We start from the raw sequence: 25,249 nt of genomic DNA, 5'->3' as shown, positions 1-25,249 counted from the left end.
CCGGGAAATGCGTTCTTCTCTGTTGCGTTATGTTTTTGGACAGTGCTGCAAATGTTCGCTCTTAAATGGATTCAGTATAAAATTTACAAGATTCTGTCCGTACTAAAACCAAAACCGTTTCTGTAATTTGTTTATTTTGTACCTCTCGTCTGTGTTGTTGGTATCGTCAGGTAAACAATTCGTCCACTAAAACGTATTACCGTTTTTGACAAGTTACGCCCGACTTCGGCACTGCGAAAACTTCGGCCTTAATAATGAGGACTAATATGGCGAAGCGTTCCATTGCAAAAATTTGCAATTGCATGTTTAGATACCTACACTTAAAAAGCTTTTCTTATCTTTTCGAAATGACAAACAAATGATTAAAGAAAGCAGACTTCTCCTAAAACAAAATTTCTTTGCAAGATCTCTTGTTGATAAGGATGTTGACCGTTCAGTATAGAAACTCTTTACTCTAAGTAGAATATCTTATTATCCCTTCATTTTATTTCACTAACTGTCACAATCATGTTATGAATTCGTTTGCGCAGGAGATGTTTAAAAATAAATAAAATTCTCACGAATTCTACCCTCGGCATTCCAAAACGAGATCTTTTACAATTGGCTTTCGTAGTATGATTTTCTGTTGTTTTTTTTTAGATAAGAACTTAATTTAAGCACCCACTCTTAAACCACATTTTGTCCATACAATAAATTTTTCATGCATTCTGCCTCAGTGCAATATCACTTTTGGAAAGCAGGTTTTTCAAAGACAGGTGATTTAAAAATAATAGTCCTATTCGTCGGGTGTTATTGCCAGAAAAGCTGAAATTATTTTGTTACTGCAAAATAATTTGAATTCAACATCAAAGAAAGTCATATTATTTTAGTGAAACCGGGCTTAAGACCAGAAAAAACAACCATCAATTCACCCGTTAATATTAAAATAATCTGTCAGTGTGATAACGAGATCTTCTTGTTTGTTTAATTAAGCCAAACACCTTTATAACGTTACTATTGCACTCGTCCATTCCCTTGCTCGAAGTTTAGATTCCCCTTACTGCTTTCAGTACATTTGTTATTACTCCAGTTGGAAGAATTTAGCGTTGGATCAGGATAATATTTCTTTATCGATGACTGTCTCTGATCCTGTTACCTGTCTGCTTGGTTTTGTACTAATATTGTATGGAGAAATTGAATTTTGATCAATACTAAGATTTAAGTTAATTAATTTTTTTTGGAAGGAATAAATAAATACACAGAAGCCTTAGTTTGTTCAGAAATCCAAAATATCATTGCGTGCACAAAATTGAAGCGGCCTATGGCCTGGGTTTTATTTTGTATTAAACGTATGTTTGCAGTTTGCAATAAAGAGGGGTGCTTGTTCTCGAAACTGTGGGAAGTTGCAGAAAACCTGTGACAATACGGTATGAACTGTGAAAACTTTTGTCTAATATATGAAAATAAAACTTATAGGTGATATACACTGCTCGCAAACTTTCTCGTACCCGGCTTTGGAATTAACTAAAAAATATCATCAATTGTTTCCTCTCTCTACGTATCACAGAACTGAAGCACTACCAGCAAAAATAAAATCTCCTCTCGATTCGTATACAATTTTTAATTCAAGGTTGACTCCACTACAGTCATAACGACACTAGGTAAATTAAATTTTCAAGAAATTGACGTTACCTCTGCCAAGTCTTCGTGTAAAGTCGCGATTTCCCACCATGAAATCAAGACCAGTTTTCGAGTTCATGACCGTCTTGATGCAAGACGCACATTCCAAAAGCATAACCGCCGCATCGAAGAACAACTTCAACGAGCCTAATTTTTCCAAAGCGTCAAGCAAAACCTCCATTCCGTTGTTCTCAAGAAATTGAAGCATCCAATCCCTCGAAGAGTCCTTCAACTTGCTATGGATCCCACAGTAGGTTTGAACAGACGGAAATCGCAACAAACGAACACAAAATTCCGGGGAGACTTCGCTCGAGAGCAAAAACCCTTGGTCTCCATCGGATAGTCGCCTCTTTAAAGACGACCATTTGTTTTTAACGGTAAATCTCGACATTTTCGACGAATTTTAAACGGAATACATTTCACAGGTAGTTTTGGTGCCCCCTGGGGCACAGAACATTAAAATGCCAATCATTACATTGTCCATGGCAACAAAGTAGGCTTACAGCACCTCAGGTCGGCCTGTTTTGACGATAAAAGCCAACAGAAAGTTTCGCATGCGAAAAAATGAAAGCGGATTTCAGGTGACACCTAGGGGAATTTTTAATAGTTTTTTGTTCCATATTCAAATAAGTCATTAAAATTGCAGCTGGCACATAAAGTGCCTTTTTAAAAAAAACCAGCTAAAGTTTAGCGAGTGGCATTTTGGGCGGTAGGTCAATAATCCTTCTTTTCTCCAAAACAGTTGGCGTTAAGCGTACAGTTTGGCGTTCATTCTTTGAGAATTAAATCTAAAAGAAGTTAAAATTCAGTAAAATGCAGTGTTTTAAAGATAACGATTTTGATAAATTCTTGAATCACATTTAGTCTAACTGCGCGATGAGTTCAGAGCGGTTGGCCGTGCAATGGCCTCATTCTTAGGTACCGGGCTCTAGAACAATTGTTTCACGTTGTTGCCTCTCACCACCCGAGTCTATTAGTGGGTAGCATGCCGAGAAAACGTAATAAAAGTATTGCGGGATTTGGGGAAGATGAGCTTTGTGTTAGACCACAAAGAGATCTTCAGGTAATACAACAGCTGAAAAATGAGGGTTCTTCAGCTACGCGCAACACAAGCGTGGAAGTGTCACACACACGCGTGGCGATCGCGATCGCGCGTAACTGACAGGTCTGACAGATCCAGGTCAGTCCAGTCAGTATAAGGGCTGTCGTCATTACCAAGCCGCCCGTGCGCAGCTCCCGGCTCGAATTAATTTGATTGCATTTTTGGCATGTGTGACCAAAAGTATGTATTAGCGTAAAACTAAGGTCATATAATAATGCTTCAGGGTTAGGGTCTTTTGAAAAATATCGCTTTAATTGTGGAATTCTCCTAAAGCTATGAATAGGATGGGCATGGACCTTGTCATCCGATTTTCCACGTGGTCAACGACTGTTTCTCGCGGTGTCCGCTTTTCTGTCCGCTTTTCACCTCAGGAAAGAACGCGGGCTCACTTTCCGGAAGGCTTATAATAGTTTGGTCGGTCACGTAAATCCCTCTTCCGTAAAAAAAATTGATTAACAAAACCTTGTAAAAGAAAAGAGATTCGTTTTTCTCGAAACTGGCTCAAAATGATAGAATGGAAATTCAAACCTTGCTGCGGTATAATCTGAAATATTACTTGTAATCGTGATTCCAGTTTCCGGTAAACGTCCCAATTGAAAACCCGGGGACACGAAATACCACACTTATAAAAATAAACAAACGATTTTAACGGTAAACATTTATATTATTTCAGCTCCTTTCTGCTTTGAATTCGGCAGATCAGATCGTTCATTTAGGGGTTCAAATGATGATTGCTTTGTTCTGGAGTGTCTCGTGTTTAGTTTTGACCAAAAGAACATGATCGTAGGAGTCATGATCAATGGAGCATTTTATACAAACCGTGAATTCCCACATGAGCAATGCTATTTATAACACAGCTGAGTAGAAAACACAATAGAGACACTTTCAAACGATTTCTCACTTAACAGCACACTAGCATCGACAATAATATGAAACGAAAATCTCCTTGTACAAGTGGAAATTAAAACATGTGCAAACTGAACTCTCTGACATGCAACAAGTTCACTGAGATCACACCCCGAGGCACACATTTCTGGTTTATATAAAGAGCTTCTAGCTGCAGTAAAGCTTAAGCAAGCACAAATAATCTTATAGAAAAGAAATCCTTACCATAAACTAGCTGACAGACGAGATCTGGAGATGACAGGAAGTAAAACACGCCAGCTTGAGAGTTCAGTACTGCTTTAATGCACTGAACGCACTCGAGCGCCACAAAAGCATCCATGAAGGCGATGTGGTAATTTTGAGCTGACAAACGAACCGAGAGAATCTCTAACGCGTTCATTAACACATCTAACCCTCCAAGGTCGAGGAACTCTGTTATCCACTGGCTGGAACATTTCGAGAGTTTGGGATGAAGCGCGGAAAAGTTCTTCAACGACGGTATACGAAGAAGACTGACGCAAAGTTCTGGCTCGATGCTGCTGAACTGTCCTTTAGCTTGTTCGTGTGAATCAACAAAGACATTTTGCTGGAAAATAGGCGACTTTCGAATTCTTTGCCAGCCTGAATTTTCCATGTCTTAGCAGAGAACGGTAAAGTTTACTATTTCCGTACTGTGGTTCTAATCTCCCCACTAACAGATAGTCTTTTATACTTAATATGCAACCCTCGCTATTCGATCACGTTCAAACCTATTGAAGACCTGACCAATCAGAATTTCGTTACATTTATGGGTGCAATTCCGGTGCAATTTTAAAATTATAAAACTGTCGGCATTGAAGGTTTCTTTCACAGTAACGTATCAATCGTGACTGAGATTTCAGGAAGTCTCTCGAATAAATCGAATGACTGTAGAAACATGGCGCCCTTGGGTTAACAGGGGTAGTCGATAACCTCTGAAGATGCAAAAAAAAAAAGATCGCCTACGGTGCTTTGAAGGGGGCGAAGTGGCGAAATGACGAAATGGCGCTGAGGTTAGCCGCAAATATCACTGACCGGCTCAATAATTGTGAGGGTTAACCCTCATAGACATCCGTATCCCACATTGACTTTTACCCGTAGTGCCATTTCGTCATTTCGAAATTCGTGTTTTAAACACGACCCTCTGAAGAGTGAGATTTAAATTTCTAAGGGGAGCTGACCGTCACACGAAAGTCGAATTCAAACCTCAACTGCTTGACTTCTACTTAGTTCAAGATGATGCACACGTTGTGAAATATGAAGCAGAGATTCAAGTACATGCGATTGGTTCTGAAGACCTGTCAACCTTTACAAAGAACGTTGTATGACATTTTACCCTTCATTGTAAGTTATAACTAGCGCTTCAGAAAACAATTCTAGGACCTTCTGTGATTGTTGGGCCCGATCTGTGGAGGCTACTCAGACATCTACAAATGAACCATTTCCGGCGGAAGCTAACACCCTTCAATTTCCAATGGATCGCGTGACCTGATGAAAGCGATGACCGCATGCAAATGTTGATGGCGAGGGCACGCTAAAAGTTACATATTCATTTCCTAATAATTATGATTCTCTAAGGTTCAGTAAACAAAAGAGAAAAGCTGCTTCGAGCCATATAATTAAAGAGAATGTGTCTTTCTGTCACCTCTTTGAGAAACGAGCACGTTGTTTTCTTTCAATCATCGACTTAAACAAACAACACGAATTAACGTAATTAATTCTATGCACATGGCAGTATGTGGGAGGTTGAGGCGAATCCATTGTTTGTCAATTTGTAAATTACTGAAGCGTTAGTCCGTCTTAATAGACTCAACGGGCAGCGCCTTTTGTACAAAACAGTCAGATCGCTTAAGTTCGAGTGTGCACATCGACAAAACCTTCGAATAGATGTTATCTTAGTCTATCTTTCCCTCAGGCCAAAATTTTTATAGTTTTAGATCTATCGACGGAAAGTCCTGGATTGCAACGATACTGTACCGGGAAAACTAAAATTATTTTTCATCAATCATCGCTAATTATCTTGAACTGATAATATGTACAATATATTTCACATCGCCTCGTTCATAAGGTTCTCATCCAATCACATGTCAGGCACGATGCTCTTACGCATGGGGAAAATAAGTAAAACAAAAAAACAGAAACAGTTCAAGAAAATGTCACTTTCATAGCCATAAATAGACTTTCTAGAGAATATGTGTTTCATAGCCGAAGTCGTTATATTCAGCCGTAGATCAGTCAGAAATTTGCATGTTGAGAAGGGTCCACTTCATTTGGCTTTCAGCTGCATGAAATTATCTTAACATCACGCAAACATCTCAAGCTATTTACCAAATCCATTGAAACTGGCAAACACTCATTGTCTTGATTTTTCTTTGACATCGAAGTTTAACTTTTAATGATACTTTGCCATAGAAAACACTTCACAAAATCTGTGAAAGTCGTTCAGTTATGTAAATCGATTGCAAATGAGGAGTTCGGAATTTTCAGATGAGAAAAAAAAACATTGAAAACATTAGGGATCTGTTAAGACGAATAACTAAAGGAAAATTATTAAAAGCACAAAAAATTACACCAGATAAACATATCATTAAATTTTACGTAGGTTATCTTCGTTATTTGTCGACATCAAATACTCTACTCTTCAAGCACAACATCATTAAGCGAGATAACGATAGCAATGTTAAACTTTACGTACCAGTAACTAGTTGATTTGCTAGCGAAGAATGGTTGCTCATGAATTCCAATCCGGTCACATTATTCAAGACAGCTTTAATGCATCGTACACATTCAAGTTGTAGAAATGCATCGGAAAACTTCGCCAGGCCGCGCTCGCTCAGTTTTTCGAGAACTTCAAACAGCGAAGTTAACCCTCCAAGCTCCAAGAACTCGGTCAGCCATTTCTTCGAACAACCTTCGAGTTTCCTAATCAAACTTGCGTATGTTTTAAGCGAGGGAATTCGCACAAACTTGATGAATAACTCCGGTTCTACTTCTTTCAAATCGGTCAGCAGTTCAAGAGTTTCTTGGCCATCCGTTTGCTCGCTGATATCAAACCCTCCGGCTTTGCACAGCTTCTTCCAGTTCACCGACATCGCTGTAATTTCAGTTTTGGGCAGTTTACCGTAGGCTTCAGATCAGTTCATGACAATCGACCGGCAGGGCTTAAGCCATGTAAATCTCGACGTTTTTTTTTTCTTTTTTCGCCCACGAGTCGAGAGGATGTTTATGATTTATTCCATAACTGTTGATGGATACGTCTATTCACGTAATCGCTGTCATTTCCCTTTCCCATAGGAATACAATACAAAGCTCACTATTAAAGGTTACGACCCTTTTCTTGCACGTAAGCGCACAGCAGACGTCGATAATAACAACGAGGAAGTCTGCAACGAAGCGTATCTCCCTGGTCCTAGCCTATTGATACCTCATTTTCTCTTTCAATCGAAGACAAACACACATGCTGAGCCAAATTATCTATGCAGTGGAAAGTTGAATTCCGATAATAATACTAGGTGAATACAGTTATATTTTTTTATGCGTCAGTCTTTATGCCCCTAACCCCCCGGTTAGTTGAAACAGCAGGCCCATATATCCACCAACAACAATACAAAATATTCCGGATATGGATAAACGATTTCCCCCAGTGCCCAGCTCTCCCCTTCCCTTCACCTCTTTCCCTTCACTTTTAGGACCTTTATCAGCTACAGAACATTGTACAACTTCAAACAGAAAATTTTTCAAATTCAGCCAGTAGATCGCGTACAGAAAAGAAACTTTCAATCTTCATCAGACGATGGACCCCGCAGAAATGCTAGTATGTACCGACGTCCCGAAGTTCAAGTGCCGAACAATTGCTAGAGGAGAAGCGGAAGTCAAATCGATGTGTAGCATTTAAGTTCTCTTCAACTTCACCTACCAACTTGAAAACTGTTTTTTATCTCAATATTAATATTGACTAATGTTATTTATGTCCGAAGAGACTGTTTTTAAGTCTAATGAACGTAAGCCAAACGGAGGGAAAAAAAGCTATTTTTAAACAGTTCGTCGATCGTTTTACCGTAATGTTGTTCCATATACGTTTAGAAACGATCACCCGTGTAGCTTATGTCTGTGGAACATAATCGAAGGGAAAACTTAAAATCACTTTTCTGGGGAAGAGAATTTTTGAGAGCAATGTTGAAATTCTGTTTAGAACTTTCGAAAAAGGAAGGGATTAGCCATAGAGTCTAAAGGTCATTAATGTTTCATCAACAATTAAAATGTAATTTTGTTTTAAACCCAACAAGCAGAAGTTACTTTCGGACCGGTTAAAAATAGAAGTGTCCCTAAATGATCTCACCAGGTGCAAAACTTGAACATTGAACATTACTATCTGAAAGTTAAGTTTCATCCTACTGACGGTATTATAAGTTATGATTTCTGAATATATTTTTCTAGAGGTTTTTGAAGAATGTATTATTGAGGGCAGCGCTATATCATTTGCCTAAATAGGAAGTGGTTGGCGACAGAATGTAAGGTCATTGACGTTTCACGGTACAGCATTATGGGCTCCACCCCAGATTTTCCGATAACATGATAAGTCAAAGTTAAGAAGTATAAAAAAATATGTATTAAACGAACCCGGCTGAGCAGAACTTTCCTTCGGCTATTGAGGGCGCGGGGCCAGATGGGGTTAAATGAGAACTGGCATTTACCATTTTTTCACTGGGAAAAGGAGATTTGATTCACTGGAGCTGGGGATCATAAACAAAAGAAACTGGAAATGGTATTGGGATTTGCACAAAAAATAGTCTGGAAAAAAATGAGATTTGATTTGTGCTGAGAAATGGACGCCTCTTCAGGACCCTAGATATTAAATGTAAAAATGTTCGTTATTACTCCCCGAGCTTATCGTTTGGTTATTTCATATTTAATGCCGAAATAAATATTTGTCCTTGGAATCATAAGCGACAAAAATAACACATAAGCGAAAACGGACTAAACGTTTTATTACGGTTACGCCAGAAACGTGTGGATCCGCGTGGGAAACCTACATTACGATGTTGAACACAACAAACCCGTTTTCCTTATCAAAGTTAATTCTTTGGTCAAGAATAACTTTCAAGAGAGATTCATTGAAACCACAACTTCTCTAAAGTCAAAAATATGTTTTAGCATGATAATCTTGCCACAGGTTACAGCTGAGCAGTTCGAGTGGATCGTATTGGAGAGGTAAATTTCTAAAGAAAAAAAAATTGTGAGCTACAAAGGTCACTGGTCGCATCATTGAGGTGGTCGGATTAACGTACTGGGTAAAGTTAGAAAGAAAACAAAAGTTGGGAACTCCAAAAGGAGGTCGTTATTCCAAAGGCTGTGTGATCAGTCTCAAGTGTACGGCATATCTCCCTCTGCAAGACTGCTTTTAAATGCCTTTTCTTGGATAACATCTTATCATATGGTTTTGAAGGACATCTAACTCCGGACTGGATGCAAAACAAGGAACCCAAAACGTACAGTTATGCGTATTTAGCAAGTTGAAATGTGCAGACGAAACCAGTATTGCCGGCAAAACCTTCGTTCTGTGGTCAGAACCATATTGTCCATCCTTTTGTAGTCTCCTAGCCGAAGACTTTTTTTACGGTTCGCAGGTCCTCAAGTACTCAAAAACGAATTGCAAGTTACATTTTTCAGGACGAATACCTGTCTACCTGTCAGACAAGGGTGCCAAATCCCACTGCTTAATACTGATTAACCTCCCTAGTGTCATTTATAATATATAACCCCTTGATCAAGAATAATGGAAGTTGACTATCATGCAGATTTCTAAAAAAGCCACTGTTGATATTGGTGAACATAAACACGATTCCTTTTTGGCACATTTCTACTTATTCTTTGTCTCAGTCGATTTTTTTTCTTAGTGATGAAAAACAATTCGCTCATTAAATTTGGATGCATTTATGTTTGGCGCACCTTGTGGCATAAAAACTATTACCAGAGATGCCGAATTGTTTTTAAAACTTTCATTAATTAAAACTGAAATATATATTTCGCTCCTCTCTCTCCTCAAGTGCAACCAGGTATCAATGACATAACAGGCAAACAACGATTTACCTACCAATTACTAGTTGATTCGTCAGCGAGGGGTTGTTGGTGACAAACTCTAAGCCCGTCTCATTATTCAAGACAGCTTTAATGCACCGCACACATTCAAGTTGTAGAAATGCATCGGAAAACCTCGCCACGCTTCGCTCGCTCAGCTTTTGGAGAACTTCAAACAACGTTGAAAGTCCCCCAAGCTCCAAGAACTCCGCCAGCCATCTTTTCAGTTTGGAGCATCCTTCAAGTTTTCGGATTAAACTTGTGTATGTCTTGAGCGAAGGAATTCGCACAAACTTGATAAATAATTCGGGCTCTACATTGTTCAAATTGTGTCGCTCACTTTTACCACCCCAGCTGATTTCAAGCTTGCTGGCTTTTGCCCGCTTTTTCCAATACGCCGACATCCTGGAAAGTTTTTCTGCGGACACTCAGCTCGCTCGATGTTTTTGTTCATTATTTCCCTTTAGGATTTCAAAGAGCATATTTCAGTTTACTCTTTATATGTCCCGGGGGAGGGGGAGACTCCAAAAAGTGTCAGGAATACCCGTCGCCGGAAATTTTGCCGAATTATCTTACTCCCCTTGAAAAGGTTCTAAAATCAATTTCTGAGGCGTGGCCTCAGTTGTTGGCCTTTAAAAGTCTGTTTTGATAATAATTGCGTCTATCTCCTTCAGTTGTTGGACAAGAATATAACGCTCTGAAGAAAATTAACAGGGCGAACAATTCTCTATGGTCGTTCTATATTGAGACAAGCAGGTATGGACAACAGGAATTGACAATCTCCCCCGGAATCATCATATTGTTTGTTTACGTTTGTCTGGAGTCTAATTTAAGACTTCTTTTTTTCTTCTAGAACGTTGAAGAATTAAATATTAAATTATGGATATTAGCCGAACGCAAATGAAAAAAAACAAACTTCATCGTCGTAGTTCACTATTCTGCTCTACTCCTGGAAAGCATGACTGCGTAGGTTATGTTGGTGGAACGCTGCATGGCAGAGGAACTTTGAAAGACTTAACGCCGCGGAGAAATTAGGACTGAGGAAATTTCTAGTAACACGGCATTTGTGCCCAGCCTTCTCTTTTGTGATGTGATACTTCATGCATCGTACACGAGGACGATGTTAAACGATCTCAAACAGCTGCAAGAGCGTGGACACAGGAAGTGATCGCGTGATTATTTTAATTCAAAACATTCGTCTTAAATTTTCATTCTGTCGCTGTCAAGGGTAAATTCTGCTGAGTTATTGCACAAAACTATGATTTCAGCCTTGATAAGAATCAGTATTCAGGCTTGAGGAAGTTAGATCACGAGACACGTAGCCCTAACACGCGTGGGCGGGACGGTTGAATTTGCAAGCGGCGTTTCAGGTCACGTTATTCGCGTGTGATATTTGTCAAGAGAGACTGAAAAACAACTTCCTCAAAATCCAAAAACATGTTCCGTTCGACCTCTTGAAGATATATATAGCACCATTGTGACCCTTCCCTTGGAAAAAATCCAACCTAGATTTTAACGCAAAGAAGCGCGCGTTAGAGGTCGTACTTCTCAACTCGCTAGAAAACCCAGCGCTTGAAATTTTAAAGTTTGATAGAGAATTCGAAAAAGCTGTATTTCTCGTTCTCCCAAACTTCCTCTCGTGTGTTCCGTAACTCGATAGCTTGAAACTTAAATTTAATCTAATCTAGTTGACGAGTTAAACACCACAGTACCAAAAAGCGCGGATTGGAAAACGGAAATTGCAGTTTTTCTGGCGACCCAATATCATTTCTGGTTTTGATTGAGTTGTCAATCGTCAAACAACTTAGAGAGAAAAAAAATCGGTTTTTAGTCAGGATGAACTATTTACGGAAGGTTTATTCTGAAAAATTAAAGTTCCGTAGGGCAATCGTTTGTAAAAGTGTTATTTTTTTAGAAAGTTTAAAGCGCGTACTACTCCAGATAAAACTTTGTTATGTCATTAATAACCAAAGGCTGTTTACAACGGAAGTCACGTCTGTTATGTTAATTCAGCCGTTTTCAAGAGAAACTTCAAGATATAAAACGCGCTCCTTTTTTACAAATCCCTTTTTCCATCCATTTTACTGAATAGTTATTTAATTATGAGAAGAAACTGTGAATCCATTCAAGAAGGGCGCTTCCTGCTAACTACAAATCCTTCTTTTAATTACTTATTCATAAAAGACACTCTTCTTAACTCGTCGAGTACATTATTATTAAATTATATTACAACTTCGACATTAACGAGAGCAGCAAATATGTTTACTTACCAATAACAAGTTGGTTCGTTAGCGAAGAATCGTTAGTGATAAACTCCAAGCCGGTCACGTTATTCAAGACAGCTTTAATACATCGCACACATTCAAGTTGTAGAAATGCATCGGAAAATCTCACCAGACTTCGCTCGCTCAGCTTTTCGAGCACTTCAAACAGTGATGTTAACCCTCCAAGCACCAGAAACTCCGTCAGCCATTTCTTTGAGCACCGTTCGAGTTTTTTGATCAAGCTCGTGTACGTCTTAAGAGACGGAATTCGCACAAACTTGATAAAAAGTTCAGGTTCTATATCTTTCATATTGTATAGTTCATCGTTGCTGTCTATCTGGTCCTTGGAACTTATTCCAAACCCACCGGCCTGCGCTAACTTTTTCCACTTCACAGACATGTTGACAGCCTTCAAGCGAAAGCACACTTTGGAAACTGAATGACAACTTATGTACGCAAAAGCTTGATGTTTTTATCCCTTTTTTCGCCCACGTGTTTCCGCCTGTTACGCTCTTCTGTACGCGCGTGTGCGACGATTTGATTCTGCACTGGCAATATAAGTTTTAAAGTTTGTCTTTTCGAAATTTGCTTCGGGGGAGAAAATCCTTTTCAATCGATCTTGAGGACATTCTGAAGGTTGTAGCAAGAGTGTTCAAGAAATTCTTGGTCGTATGGAGGACTTTCACAGCATAGTTTGTGTGAAATCATGGAGAAATTTGTTATCCTCAAAGGAAGGTATATGTATGTAGCGGCTCGTTCCATTCAAAGTGTCAAAGGCGGGACAAAGAGGTTTCCAAAGATAACTTATTGGTAATTATAAAGCCGCAAAAAATTGCAATTATCTCAGGTGGTGCGTGACACTGGGAAGTACGATTTCTATTGGCTAAAAACCTTTACAGTGGTGATCTTGAGCTTCCAGAGTCAGTGTACATGCGCAGTATAGTGACACAGGTCATTAACACTCAAGAGGGTTGTTTTTACAATTTAAGTAATTACCATATGATGCGTTGACGTGTTTTTTCAAGTTGTTGAATGGTATATTACGCAATTGGGAATCCTTATGTTATATGAGGCCAGATTGCAACCATCATTTTGATGCTAGCGGGACTTCAAACGCGATGTTTGACGAGTTAGCTGGAAGGCCTCTGATGAGTCCCTTGGCAGGGACGAAACATACGTATGTAAGGCTAGCCATTGTAAAATTCTCACACTTTTTTCAAGATGTGTTGACGCCCACGTGTATTTGATAAACAAGTTATCAAGCTTGTAGTGGGTCATCATGGGTAGTGCGTCATCATCATCATTATCATTATCATCATGGCTGTTCTCCGTATTTTCTCATCTAGTGCAGGTTCGCTGATGGCTGACGAAGCCTATACGAGATAGGTAAGGTTCAACAACAACGGCTACAGGGGAAGGTGTGGGAGGAAGTGGGTGACGTTGAGGGGGCTTCAGCCTTTCACGAAGCCACCGTCTCCTAGTGATCGGAAACTCAGCAAAGCAAACCACGACGGCAACGGGAACGAAAACGTCACCAAACTAAAGGTTTAATTAGCAGCAATATATATTAATGGCTATCCATGCGCGTTATAATTCTTGGTACAATTCGCAACCGTCCTCTGCAAAACAACAACGTGAAATGACCAAATGTTGCGTATTTTGAGGAACGTGAACCACGACGGCTAAAATTTCGTAGTTTCTTCTGAAACCGAACGCTGGCGTTTACACCTTTAGTTTGAGTGGGGTTCAAGACCGCTCGGCGTGCTGAGCAGTTCTAGGTAATTGCGAAATTCATAGGTAAAATGTAAATCCAATTTTGTCGCCTCAGCGTCGTTGGCGTCGCCGTCATCTTGGCCTTAGCGTCATTGCTTAAGCTCCCTATTAACATTCAGCCAAGGTGAGGTTGGATATCAGATAGTGTTTGATGCTGCGTGATACGACACCCCCAAATTAAATCCAAGATGCTGAGAACCGATAAGCTGATAAGCAAGGATTGTTATGCTTTCATAAATCTCTGGCAGCAGAAGGTTTTATCAGATTAGCACGATTTCATGACTTTGTGGATATTCTAAGCAAGTTCCTCTTATGGACCAAATTCCAGCTCAGTGGTACAAAGAGAGGCTGGCCTAAAAAGGATTTTATCGTTCAGTCTCGACATTTAGACTTAAGACAAAACATTCGACACCATGGAATGAAAAATAAATTCGAAATATCGGGAAAAATCATTTCTTATTTATTTCTGGCCCATCTTTTTGTTCTCGTCTTTTGCCTATCTATATCCATGGAACGAATTTGTCTGTAAACCGACCCTGAGGCCCGTTTCTCGAAAGCGGGCCCGCAAAGCCGTTTTTAGTTATTAAAGACAAAGAGGTGTATACGCCTGAAACTTCTTGTATGAAGGGAACCTCTGTCCATATTAAGAATATGTGCATAAAACAGCTCTGAAGTCACAAGGTTTGAGATTTTGGAACGGCTTTTCGGGTGCGAAAACTTTTCGGGACTTTCGAGAAACGGGTCCCAGGTCTGCAATGAATAATCAGTGATCCGATCGCGGAAGTTTAGCGTCAACTGCGTCAATGTTTTGCATAAAAAACCAAAGAGAAAACCACGCACATGGCCTTGAGATTTGGTTCGATAAGCAACTGCAATAAGGCAGAGATCCGGCACGTAAACTGGAGTCAGGTCAATATTTCAATATTCCTTCACTCTTCCGGTCCTGTAATTTTGTTTCGTTTGCGGAAGTTTTTACGGATTAGTGCCCAACCCTCCCCAGTTTGTTGTAGGCCTGGCTGCTTGGCACTATTGCGACATCTTCAGGAAACACATGGAAAGCGACGGAATAACAGTATGGCCGTATTTCACGACGAAGTGGAAATAGAAGACTTTGAATACGATGAAGAATCAGAGACTTATTTCTACCCATGCCCTTGTGGAGATCAATTTGAAATAACAAAGGTTTGTAAAGTGCCTCTAATTTAGTCTCATTTGTGAAAGAAGTTTGTGCGATCAACAATCAAATTTCTTTCGATGGTGGAGCGAAAACGTGGAATTGTAAAACTCTGGTTTTAGTGTAGAGAATGTGTAGTGTTTTTTCGATTTGTTAAGTCCAGAAGGTCAACATTTATCAGTCTGAGAAAAAATTGAGGTACCCAGCGTGTTGTGATTTATTACTTGCAGTGTGGATAACCTTTATCAATATATAAGCTCAAAATGATCATAACACGGTGTAGATGTGCGGAGTATTCCTTTTTATGTGGTTTCAACCATGAAAAGGATAGCAAATGAAATGGTTCTGACCCTTGAAAGGACAAGAACAAGAAAAATTCAGGGCTAATCTTGAGAAGGCAGTCCCAAAGTCCCCAAATAAATAAGCTGGTCCCACAGTTGTAAAACCCTTGTCATCCTCTACAACCCTAACCCTAACCGCATTCCTATAGTCCACACGGACATGTAAAGGCTATGTCTTTAATCTCCTTTTGCTTTTCTTAAAATAGGAAGAGTTGGAAAATGGAGAAGATGTAGCTCGTTGTCCAAGCTGTTCCCTGATAGTGCGAGTGATCTATGACTTGGTTAGTTTCTTTGATATATATGGCTGAGTGTGTCAAAATCATATAATTCTCAGTAAGTGGTCTCTACACTTTTCCCATAGTGCAGCTGCAAAAATCAAAACAGTTTCTGTCTAACGCTGTAATCGTTTCAGATCTGTTTGTTAATTTTGCATGTAGATAGAGCAGTTTTTAATTTAGCGTCAGTCGTAAAACCAGAACGAAACTTATCGCTCAGTAGCCAATCACTAAGGAGAAAGACAAACCAGCGAACCAGTCAAAAATCAAACTTCATGGAAGTGCATGCAGCTTGGACGAAGTGTAGGAAAATGTGTGCGAGCCAGTCACAATTGGTTTTGGGTTGACTTCTCATTAGATGAAAAACAGGTGCCAGCTTTTAAGGCAATCATGTAGCGTAGTAATGCAAAACCAATATTTGGTAAGTGTTGCTTTTCGACCTTCTGATGAAAACTGCTGTAGTATCTCTTCAGGTGTTATCAAAAGGTCTGGAAGAACTCTAATTTGTAAATTTTCTGAAGATATTTGGAAGACCAAGGGAGTTGCCAACTACGTATTAAATAATGAACTTATTTAAAGTCCCAGGCTGCAAATAGTCTCTTTTTAAGTTCGTTATCAACTAGCAATCACAGGAGTTTTCTTATGCAATCAAGAATAAAAATAAGCACTTGTAAGTTTTTGTTTGTATGTTTAAAATTTACCAACATTTATGTATCCCAAATTGCACTTAAAATGTTGTCACTACCTATATTAAATTCAGGATGACAATAATGAATGTGTAATATTTTTTTGCCTTCCAGGAGGACTTCATGGTTTCAGAAGAAGTCATAGCTCCATCACCAGTCATGGAGAAAGCTTAGACAATGATCAGCTGGACAATAATATTGCTGTCATCATGATTCTTGATATCCCATATCAGTCATGGTGAACAATAACCAGTGCGGCATCTGTGTCTAAATACACCACAGCAACAACGAAAGTAACGGAGCACAACGCTGTAACTTCAACACAATCCTGATACCTGTGAACTTCAAGGATCCTAGTTGTCTATTTGTACCATTTATTCTAATAGTGTTAAGTGACAGTGTCATTGCTTTTTGTTGTAGGCAGCTTGGCAGTTCATTTCAGGGACAGAAACTTGAGACTGTTTTAAGGACTTTTGATCATATTTATTTACCACCCAAGTATGTATGTCAAGGTCGGGGGGGGGGGTGCACTCTCACATATGGGCTATATAGGTGTGTGCGGCCCCAAAGGGTATGGCTTTTCAGCCATTTTGGTCATAAATAGGGTATCGATTTTGGCCATTTTGGTTTAAATAGGGTATGGTTTTGGTACTCTAGTCTCGAATTAGGTATGTTTTTTAGAAGAAGCTACTTTTTCATCATTAACCATATGACAATCAACAAAAGCCCTTCACAAATTATGTTTACGGTAACTGTGTCAAGTCATAAATAGGGTATCGAATTTTTGGGCAGGTCATAAATAGGGTAGGGAAGATCACAGATTTTGGTCATAAATAGGGTAAGCATTTTGGGAAGCAAGCCGCACACCCCCACCCAATTTTTCTGGGAGTACCCCCCTTCCCCGGGGTCAAGATCTGGAGTGACATTTACTCTAACAAGCAATGCAATAAAGTCAATGCTTCACCAAATACTGCTGTAAACACATTTACTCTGAAAATGCTTGAAGGGGTCTTATTCCTGTTGGCAGACAACCAAAAGTCAACCTTGAGTGACAAACCCATAGGAGTTGGGGCACTTTGGACATTTGACAGCACAGGATCAAGGCTCAATTTCTACCTCTCTCTTTAATCAGGTTGACTGGTAATTGAGCCTCAAGGGGGCTAAATAATAAGGTATTCGTTTCTAAAGAAACTGTTGGGCTGTGTTGGCAGGCAAATTAAACACGTACCTTAACTTATAAAAAGGTACCCATTTCACACACTTAATAACTGGCCAGTACTATGAATAAATTGCCAAAAAAGGAAGTCTTGTCCACCCCCCGCCCCCCCCCCCCCCCAAAAAAAAGTATACTAAGGACAGGACCTTGGAACATTTCCTTACCGCATATTTGAAACTTATCACTGGGGTTTGTAAGCTCTGGGGTTTATGCGGTCCAGGCCGGTGCAGGCCGGTTCAACACAACACAAGGCAATGCAATGCAATACAAGGCAAGGTGTTTGGTTTTTCAAGTTCAGTTATTCCAGACGGGTGTTTTCTTTCTGTCACTGCTCAAGTCCAGTCATTTACTGGAATAGCAAGTAGTTTGTGAAGCCCATTTTGTTGAAGGTAGAATAGTAAGTATTTCCAGGGGTGTGGGGAAAAATGGAATTTCAAGAGGGGAGAGGTTATATCTTATTGGTCAATTTTAGAAAATCCAGAAAGGGGCTAAGAGGGGGGGGGGGGGTGGCCATTTCAAGAATTCCTTCCGTAGGGGGCATGAATATTTTTTGGATCTACATCTTAATCATTTCTTGTCAGACCCCTGGTATACCAAGCAATGTACCAAGCAAAATACATTAATCATTTTCTTATTTCCAAAAGTATTCTTTGTGAAATGTTTTTTTAAATTTAATTTTAATTATTATTTCAGAAATAGGGAGTTATGCTTTCAAGTTTGATCACCATTAAAATATAAATATTAACCTGTCCAATTTAACCATAAACATGATCAGCGTCCTATTTCTGAAAAAAAGCAGGTTTGGTTAAAAAAACTATATTCTTCCCTCTAGCACTATGGGACACATTTGGAAAAGTAAGAAGAATTTCCATCTCAGACGGAGTCTCCATATGAGAGATGACTGGCTTAACCTTTTTTGTAGGCCACAGAAGTCATGACCTCAAATTTCAGTAATTTTAACTTAGGGTTTAGAGTCTTAGAGTCTACTCCCATGCCACTGATCTTGCTGTCTTTTCCTCTACCCCAAAAATTAGTTCAAAACAAAAATATACATTTAAAAAAATCGACCATACAAACCAAATGTATATTCTCGCCTCAGTGCACAAACTTTGTTTAGCAGACAGATAGCTGACGTTTAATTTTTATAGTTCACTGTTTGTTATGAACATTAAATCCTTAACCTCCCTTTTGTTTGCTATTGGCCAATTAGCCAATTGTTTTCAGGGGAGGGGGTGGATGTACACAGCCTATTGGCCAATTTTATACTAGACACATATATTCGTGAAATAAAAAACACGTTCAGTTTTTCTATTGAGTTTTGATATATATCTACTGGCGTTCTATCACAAATGCTGTTCTCTGATTGGCTACGCTACTCACTATCTATTCTGTGATAGAAAGTGAGTAGCATAGCAGTGTGCCCTTGTTAACAAAATGATCGCCGCTTCGTTTTGTTTTTGAAGTGTCTGTGAAGAGGATTTAGATAAAGTTTTGAATGACTAGTAGATTTATGTTAAAACAATTTTTAGATTATTCGCTCTCCATTTCTATGCGTGATAGTTGACTTGCGCTGCGCCTCTGTCAACCATCAACGCGATAGAAATCTCGAGCACATAATCTAATTGTTTAATAGAAACATGAGTAGAAGTTTGTGAGAATAAGAAATGCTGTGGGACCGAACCGCCAGGCAAGTGTTTCCACAGCTTTTTTGAGTTCTCCCAAACCTTCATGTGTGTTTAATCATAATGCAATAAAAACACAGATAACATATTTTTGATTTCTTTGAGAAAATACCACGACAGAAGAAACTTGTTTACTGATGATCAAAATGTAAATTCTCTTTCTTCACACCATCATTACATCACCATCTTGTGCAAGCTGTGTTTCTTTCGAGTTATGGAAACATGATTTTTAACCATTGATATCAGTGCAGATATTTCCTTTGGGCTATTTTCCAAAATGTCTATATAAAAAGTTAGTATGTTAGCCCATTTTATGTAAAATTGGTTTTTGAATGCCTTCGCAGTGGCACTATATTAATGAATTATTATTTTGACTATTATTATTATATACTAGAGAAACATATAGTCGAAATACATGGTTTTGTGCATCTGATGTAAAACAATAGGTCAAATTGTCGGAAGCACTACGCACTTAAAAGAACTCAATCAAGTTCATCCAGACAGATTAGTGTAGTATAAAAATGGCCAGTGCAAAGAGAAACTTGATGATAGAAAAATATTGGGAAGTATGTAGCCGTATTTTATGGGTTGTTATTATTAAACTGCCACTCATATTAAGCTCCAGGTGTTTTGGGAAAACAACCTTGGTACTAGATGCAATTCAAGCTCACATAAATGTGCTTAATTTGTTGGCAGGCTGTTATGAGTGACAGACACACACAGGTTACATGGCATATCCAGAGGTGACGGGAGAATGGAGTCTGTTTCTGTGTAACATGGTAGCAACATCTCCAGTTTTCTCCTTTTGCTCTGGGCATTGTGTTGTTGCTCTCTGCGCATGATTGTACAATGCACATCTCCTTGGTTGTTGTTTCAATCTGGCATCTCAATAGACACAACAGGTACAACGCATTTGGCTGGATATTCATGTACCACTGGTTTGCGTTGTGGTTCGATAGAAGCCTCTTCCCGTGGTGGTCTTGAGAAAATACTTTCAGAAAATTTACAAGAAATGTTTCCATACTCCTGTAGAAAGGGACACATCCCAAGTAGAAAGTCACAAAAGTCCTTTCGAATTCCAAACCACCCTGTGAAAAATGAATCATGGAGACAAGATTGTCATTCAAGCATAATATGATTATTTATGCTAAATATGGTTATCAAATTATATTACATGCTGCCATTAATTTCCCCTTCTTTGTTTCTTTTTATTTACCTGCTGTCTATCTAGAATTGTACAAGGAGCTAATACAGAAACCAACTGACCAGTTAATTTTGCTTTCCAGCTTGAACTTAAATTTCACTGCAGTGTGAATTTCATAAGTCTGTGAACCATCTCAAGATTGTAAAATTAATGATAAACTCAATAACGATTCACTAATACTGTAGTTGAGATTCTCACAGAAAAAAATAAAACTAGAAAATAATATAATTCTTTAACAGGTTAGCAAGACAATTTTTTTTTCCTTGCACAAAACGTTTGAGGGATGAGTACAATATGTATATTATGTGTTCAACATTATATAAACTTACAATGGTTCCCTCCTTTGTGATAGAAGGATGTAGCCAGTAAACTTAACAAAGATATCTGAAGAGGAGCTACAACTCCTACAAACATGTCCTGTGTGATGCCATCCAGTCTGTTACAAAGGATTATCTGAAACAGAAAATAATATTTAAATTATAATAACAAAAACTGTTGAACTCTCTGTGAACAAAATTGTGTGTCTGTTTGTTGGAGGTCCTGAATATCAAATGTTAAATAAATACGTTGTACATCCCTGATTGCATAACTGCTAGAAAGTCACCACCTTATGCACATCACCATGCATGAAACTCCTGTAGTGAATTTTCTCATGTCATGAACTTAATTTTTTTAAAGTTTGTTGAAAGAGATTTTCGTCATTAGGTGACAGTACCACAAATCTATTAATTAATTGTCTTAACTGTTGTCTAAACAATTTACAGCTGCCAATATTCTATTTTACAGTTATTATAGTATTATAAAACTTTCAGTCACCTGAAATGTTAAAAGTGGAATAACAAGGAGAACTGATGCTACGGCAACCATGACATGACCTCTACGTTGAGCTGGAAGAACCTCTGCCGTCCTTACAAATATTATGGACCATATAACATAATACAGCACCAGAAGACACAACAAGGATAGTACTATCCACATGGGAACAAACACAACCTGCAAGAAGGAATTTTATTCAATATTATTAAGCCTGGTTCTCATATCCTGCCGACCTACCTGCGACATAGTCGCCGGTTGCAAGTGACAACGTTCGGCGATCTGTCCCAGTGGGTCCCCGGCACATCTGCGATGGATCGCTGACTTACTCAAATTTGCTCGAAATGCAAATCGAATTGTGCAATTTTTGACCATTTCACCTGTAAATATGGATCGAATGGTCTCACTGGAGTACGTTGCGTACGCAGATGATGTTCACATAAAATATTTTCATCGCCGACAACCACCAACAACCGCCGACAACCGCTGGCTTGCCTGCGAAGTTGAACTCAGCTCAACTTCGCAGCAAAGTGGGCGGTCAATGCCTGGGATAGATTATGATTCGGCGATAAATGTTCACATATGCCGTAACGGTGTCCCAGGTATGTCAGCGGCACATGAGAACCAGGCTTTACCCTTACTGGCCCACTTACTTTGATCTTATTTCATAAAATGTCCATACCAAACCATCGATTGTCACTGAAATCTCTGAGAGGGTGGGGCCCTAGAAAGCCAACTATTTTTAAAGAAAAGTTTTCACTTAAGCCGCAATATACAATGAAGCAGCATGGGGGCTCGAACCCTCAGAAAACAACCCACAGAATAGGGGGAGTTGTGGATATTTTGTGGAAAAATACATTACAAAACAACCAGATGCTGGTACACTGTATCTAGGGTAAAATCCACCCACAAGACATGTGGGATACAATATTATTTTGTCATTTGTACTGGCTTCTAATCAGTTGTTCCATGAGGAGGAAATATATTAACTACATTCCACATGGAAAATTAACATGAATGCGAATGCGCTGCGATTGGTTGAAAATACTGAATGGTATTTAGAAAGTAACATCTACTCACCACCCAAGACCACAGAATAACTTTGTCCAGTCTCAGAGAAAGGAAGATGAATTGCAGAACATTCACTGAAAACACTGTCTCAAGCTGCCAAACAAAGAAAAGAAAATATCAAAATCAAAACACAGGGCCAGGTTAAAGCGTTAACCTTCCTTCCTTCCCTTCTAGCTGAAGTGTTAGTCCTTCTGCCATACCCACTATATTTGGTGTATACAATGTGGAAAGTTTGACGTTGGATACAATACTTAGGGTTCCAGATAATTTTTCAATGCAGGGTGTCAATAAGGAATTCCAATGGGTCAATTCCCACTGCTTCCACCAAATCATTACAAATTTTCCATTTCTTTGTTGGGTCATGTAGCTGATCTGGTTGGGGTTTTGACCTGAGACGCCCACTTGTCTGGAACACTGATACTGAGGAGGTTTTCTTGGAGTTGTCTGACTGTAAGCATCAAAATTAGTCAAATACTACACTATTGCAGTCTGAAGCTTAATTCTATTAACGTTCAGCTGCATGCATCAAGAAAATAGAATGTTTCAGAAAAAACTTAATTTCAAAAAGTCTGAATTAGGTTCCAAGGTGAGCTCGATTTCCACCTCTCTACTGAATCTGGTCTCTTCGCCAAACAGCGGCTGCTAATCAAGCCTAGTTTAAGGGGTGAATATGTCAACTGAACATTACATACCTCCACAGATCGGTCATGTCTAAATCCCCAGATACAAGCAATAATTGACAAAGACGACAGCACATACAAGGGCATAAACATGAGTCTCCATGGGAAAACCTTTCCTCCACCAAGATTAATGCATACAAAAATCTCAAACATCAGAAGAAGAAGATGCAAAGCAAGACAGATGATCATTGCCTTGAAATCCACATGGCTTTCTCCTTCACCTCTGTGTAAAAACAAACCAAATAGAGCAGTCTTTGATTGAGGGTTGTAAAACCAAAACCAAAGTTATCACTGTAGCCTATTGCAAACGACATAGATGATCCAGTGAGGCAATCAAAATTCAAAACAAATACATGAACATGAAGCTGATGCAAAGCACTGGAAAATGTGTTCACATGAGTTGCAAGAGGTTTTGGTTTCCCTTCTGAATGAATAACAAAGTCAGGGCTGTCATAAGTTTTGCTTCACCTGTAGCCTTGATCGTCACACCCATAACAAACTTGTTACTTTATGGCTGAATTGTATCAACAACAAGCAAGTTCACCTGTAACATCAAGTGCCCATCAAGTATGCTCAGCCGTAACAGATGCTAGGGGTTAATTTTACCCTTATTGACAGCCCTGAAAGTGGCATTAATTTGTTAGCCAATATTCCTTCACATGGTAATCCAAAATGAAGCAAATGCAGATTACTTTTGACACTGAAGTGAAAACCCCAGAGTAAACAGATGTCTGTCTCTTTTTAGTGATGTGTTTAATTCTTCTCCTGCTTGAGAAGATGTAGGTCTTTGATATGCTGGATATGATCTCCAAAAATCCATTTCATATACTGATGGTTTAACTCCGCTGATATCCATACCATGTCTCTCATTGATTACTGTACAGTTTTGAATTTCGTTTTGTAAGTAAAAACCAACCTATGATGTTACTAACATCTGTGAAGGGTAATGTTAAAAGTGGGGAAGTTTAGCTTGAATCTCAAACCTTAGTCTCTTGAAAGGATGGGGGAAGGCAAGGATAATTATGAAATAAATGTAAAAGACATCTCTTTGTGAGAGAAATTCAGGGTAGTAAAAATAAAACTACAGAGCTCGATGTCGCAACTGCTGGGGTTGCCAATGCGACCAATTTTTTTTCACCGCTGACTAACTTTTCATGCTTTTCACTGAAATACTATTGCTGGTGACTAAATCTGAAAACTCAGGAGCCAGCTGGCCCAAGGTTTTTCCCTGAAAGTCTAGCCCTGGACTAGTCTGAGTTTTACTGCTTTGGACCAAACAGCTACAACTTCCACATTGGTCTGTGGTTTTCTATAGAAATATAGTAATTGATTGGACAATTACTCATCGATGACAAATAATTTGATGCATGTAAACTAAGTAGACATGAAGTGATTTTGGGAAGTGGCTTATTTGTATCACAATAATTCAATGTGAACTTGAGACAATGTTGAGTAATTTTTAAGTTTCTACCCAAAATTGCCTTGTCTGCACATTGAATTTACTTGTAATGTAAATGAGAATACTTAATGGTAAATGTTGTTATTAGTGGTAATGAAAGCTGTTTTATTCAATAAGTAGATTTCTTCCTAAGTGAACAACCAACTTTCTCTGCGATGATCTTCAGGTTTTTGCATTCATGTACAAGCCTTTGGCTTGACAAGGCTGTTAACTGGCATGTTGTGATATCGATTTTAATAAATTTCTATTGGAAATTATAAAAATTGTAAGTAAGATTGATTTATATTTTTCTTTCCCCCAGATTATGGCAACGAAACCAGGAAATTAAAGATAAGGTATCTTATCTGTAACTATTTAAAGAATGCGAGAATACAAACTTTTTACCTGTATTCAGGATGACGAATCCAAATGTAAATTCCAGTGAATGCACCACTAAGTACCATGATTTTCCAAATCCAGATGGGTGTAAAAACCGCCCAATAACTCCACGTGATGGCTCCATCCAAACGCAAGGCCAGCAAGATAGAAAAGATGAACAAAGTGAAGAACAGAAGGAATTTACTGAAACGAAAGAACGAGCATGTTCACGAGTTTATAGATCATAAAATCTTTTCACTTTATAAAAAAATATTTTTATCCAGGCTCGTATTCTCGGAAAGAGCATTTTCTTTGTACGTTACCTTGGATTAAAATCCTGGAAGAGCCGTCGAAGGTTCATTCTCTATAAAAATTTACTCCAAAACGAAAAACTGACGAGGAAACCAAAGGCATTTGACTAAACCAAAATACACAAATATACAACAAAACTTTGAAAACATGGCGTGGATACTAAGCTAGTAGATCTATCCCACAAGCCATTAGTATCCTCA

General features: G+C 38.8%; 3 protein-coding genes and 1 long non-coding RNA gene across 8 annotated transcripts in view; 2 read left to right on the top strand and 2 right to left on the bottom strand.

Annotated features, from left to right (window-relative positions):
• The window catches only part of LOC110048688 (inverted formin-2-like), a 37,374-nt gene extending 24,809 nt beyond the window's left edge, over positions 1-12,565 (bottom strand). Inside the window, exon 1 of one of the 4 annotated variants that reach the window (XM_089273291.1) lies at positions 12,013-12,565. In XM_089273291.1, coding sequence (XP_089129417.1) covers positions 12,013-12,406 — 394 coding nt within the window. In that variant the 5' untranslated portion in view covers positions 12,407-12,565. Of the gene's footprint in view, positions 1-3,871; positions 4,639-6,359; positions 7,203-9,758; positions 10,214-12,012 lie in introns of those variants that run through there. The other 3 variants (XM_089273292.1, XM_089273290.1, XM_089273289.1) reach the window with 3 other exon arrangements.
• Positions 12,566-12,591: 26 nt separating this feature from the next.
• LOC149102681 (uncharacterized) lies at positions 12,592-20,935 on the top strand. Its single transcript, XR_016201947.1, has 2 exons — positions 12,592-13,392; positions 19,850-20,935. It is a non-coding gene; the product is annotated as an uncharacterized LOC149102681 (long non-coding RNA).
• Positions 13,412-17,223, top strand: LOC149102682 (diphthamide biosynthesis protein 3-like). 2 transcript variants are annotated; one of them, XM_089273300.1, is made up of 4 exons: positions 13,412-13,551; positions 14,790-14,961; positions 15,501-15,575; positions 16,370-17,223. In XM_089273300.1, exons 2-4 carry the CDS (start codon positions 14,854-14,856, stop codon positions 16,427-16,429), a joined length of 243 nt encoding a protein of 80 aa, XP_089129426.1. In that variant the 5' UTR covers positions 13,412-13,551; positions 14,790-14,853; the 3' UTR covers positions 16,430-17,223. The 2 variants fall into 2 exon arrangements, with proteins under 2 accessions (XP_089129426.1, XP_089129425.1); XM_089273299.1 differs by lacking the exon at positions 13,412-13,551 and having other exon boundaries at positions 13,558-14,961.
• LOC110059693 (transmembrane protein 185A-like) lies at positions 18,521-25,232 on the bottom strand. Its single transcript, XM_089273295.1, has 7 exons — positions 25,061-25,232; positions 24,765-24,941; positions 22,934-23,144; positions 22,251-22,334; positions 21,174-21,350; positions 20,687-20,810; positions 18,521-20,241 (listed from the first exon to the last, which is right to left on the bottom strand). Exons 1-7 carry the CDS (start codon positions 25,096-25,098, stop codon positions 20,027-20,029), a joined length of 1,026 nt encoding a protein of 341 aa, XP_089129421.1. The 5' UTR covers positions 25,099-25,232; the 3' UTR covers positions 18,521-20,026.
• Between the last annotated feature and the right edge of the window lie 17 nt (positions 25,233-25,249).

This window comes from Orbicella faveolata, unplaced genomic scaffold (genome assembly GCF_042242905.1).
Source record: "Orbicella faveolata isolate gen_17 unplaced genomic scaffold, um_ofav_v1 contig_35, whole genome shotgun sequence".
Classification (NCBI taxonomy): domain Eukaryota; kingdom Metazoa; phylum Cnidaria; class Anthozoa; order Scleractinia; family Merulinidae; genus Orbicella; species Orbicella faveolata.
Note: the sequence above shows the minus strand (reverse complement) of the source record. Positions and strands in the feature narration are given on the sequence as shown.

Coding starts and splice junctions, on each gene's coding strand:
- LOC149102682 (XM_089273299.1), top strand. CDS start 14,620: ATGGCCTTGAGATTTGGTTCGATAAGCAACTGCAATAAGGCAGAGATC. Junction 14,962..15,500: donor ATCAATTTGAAATAACAAAG/GTTTGTAAAGTG, acceptor TTCTTAAAATAG/GAAGAGTTGGAAAATGGAGA. Junction 15,576..16,369: donor TGCGAGTGATCTATGACTTG/GTTAGTTTCTTT, acceptor TTTGCCTTCCAG/GAGGACTTCATGGTTTCAGA.
- LOC110059693 (XM_089273295.1), bottom strand. CDS start 25,098: ATGAACCTTCGACGGCTCTTCCAGGATTTTAATCCAAG. Junction 23,145..24,764: donor ATTCGTCATCCTGAATACAG/GTAAAAAGTTTG, acceptor GTTTTTACACAG/AGGTGAAGGAGAAAGCCATG. Junction 20,811..21,173: donor TTCCACTTTTAACATTTCAG/GTGACTGAAAGT, acceptor TTTCTGTTTCAG/ATAATCCTTTGTAACAGACT.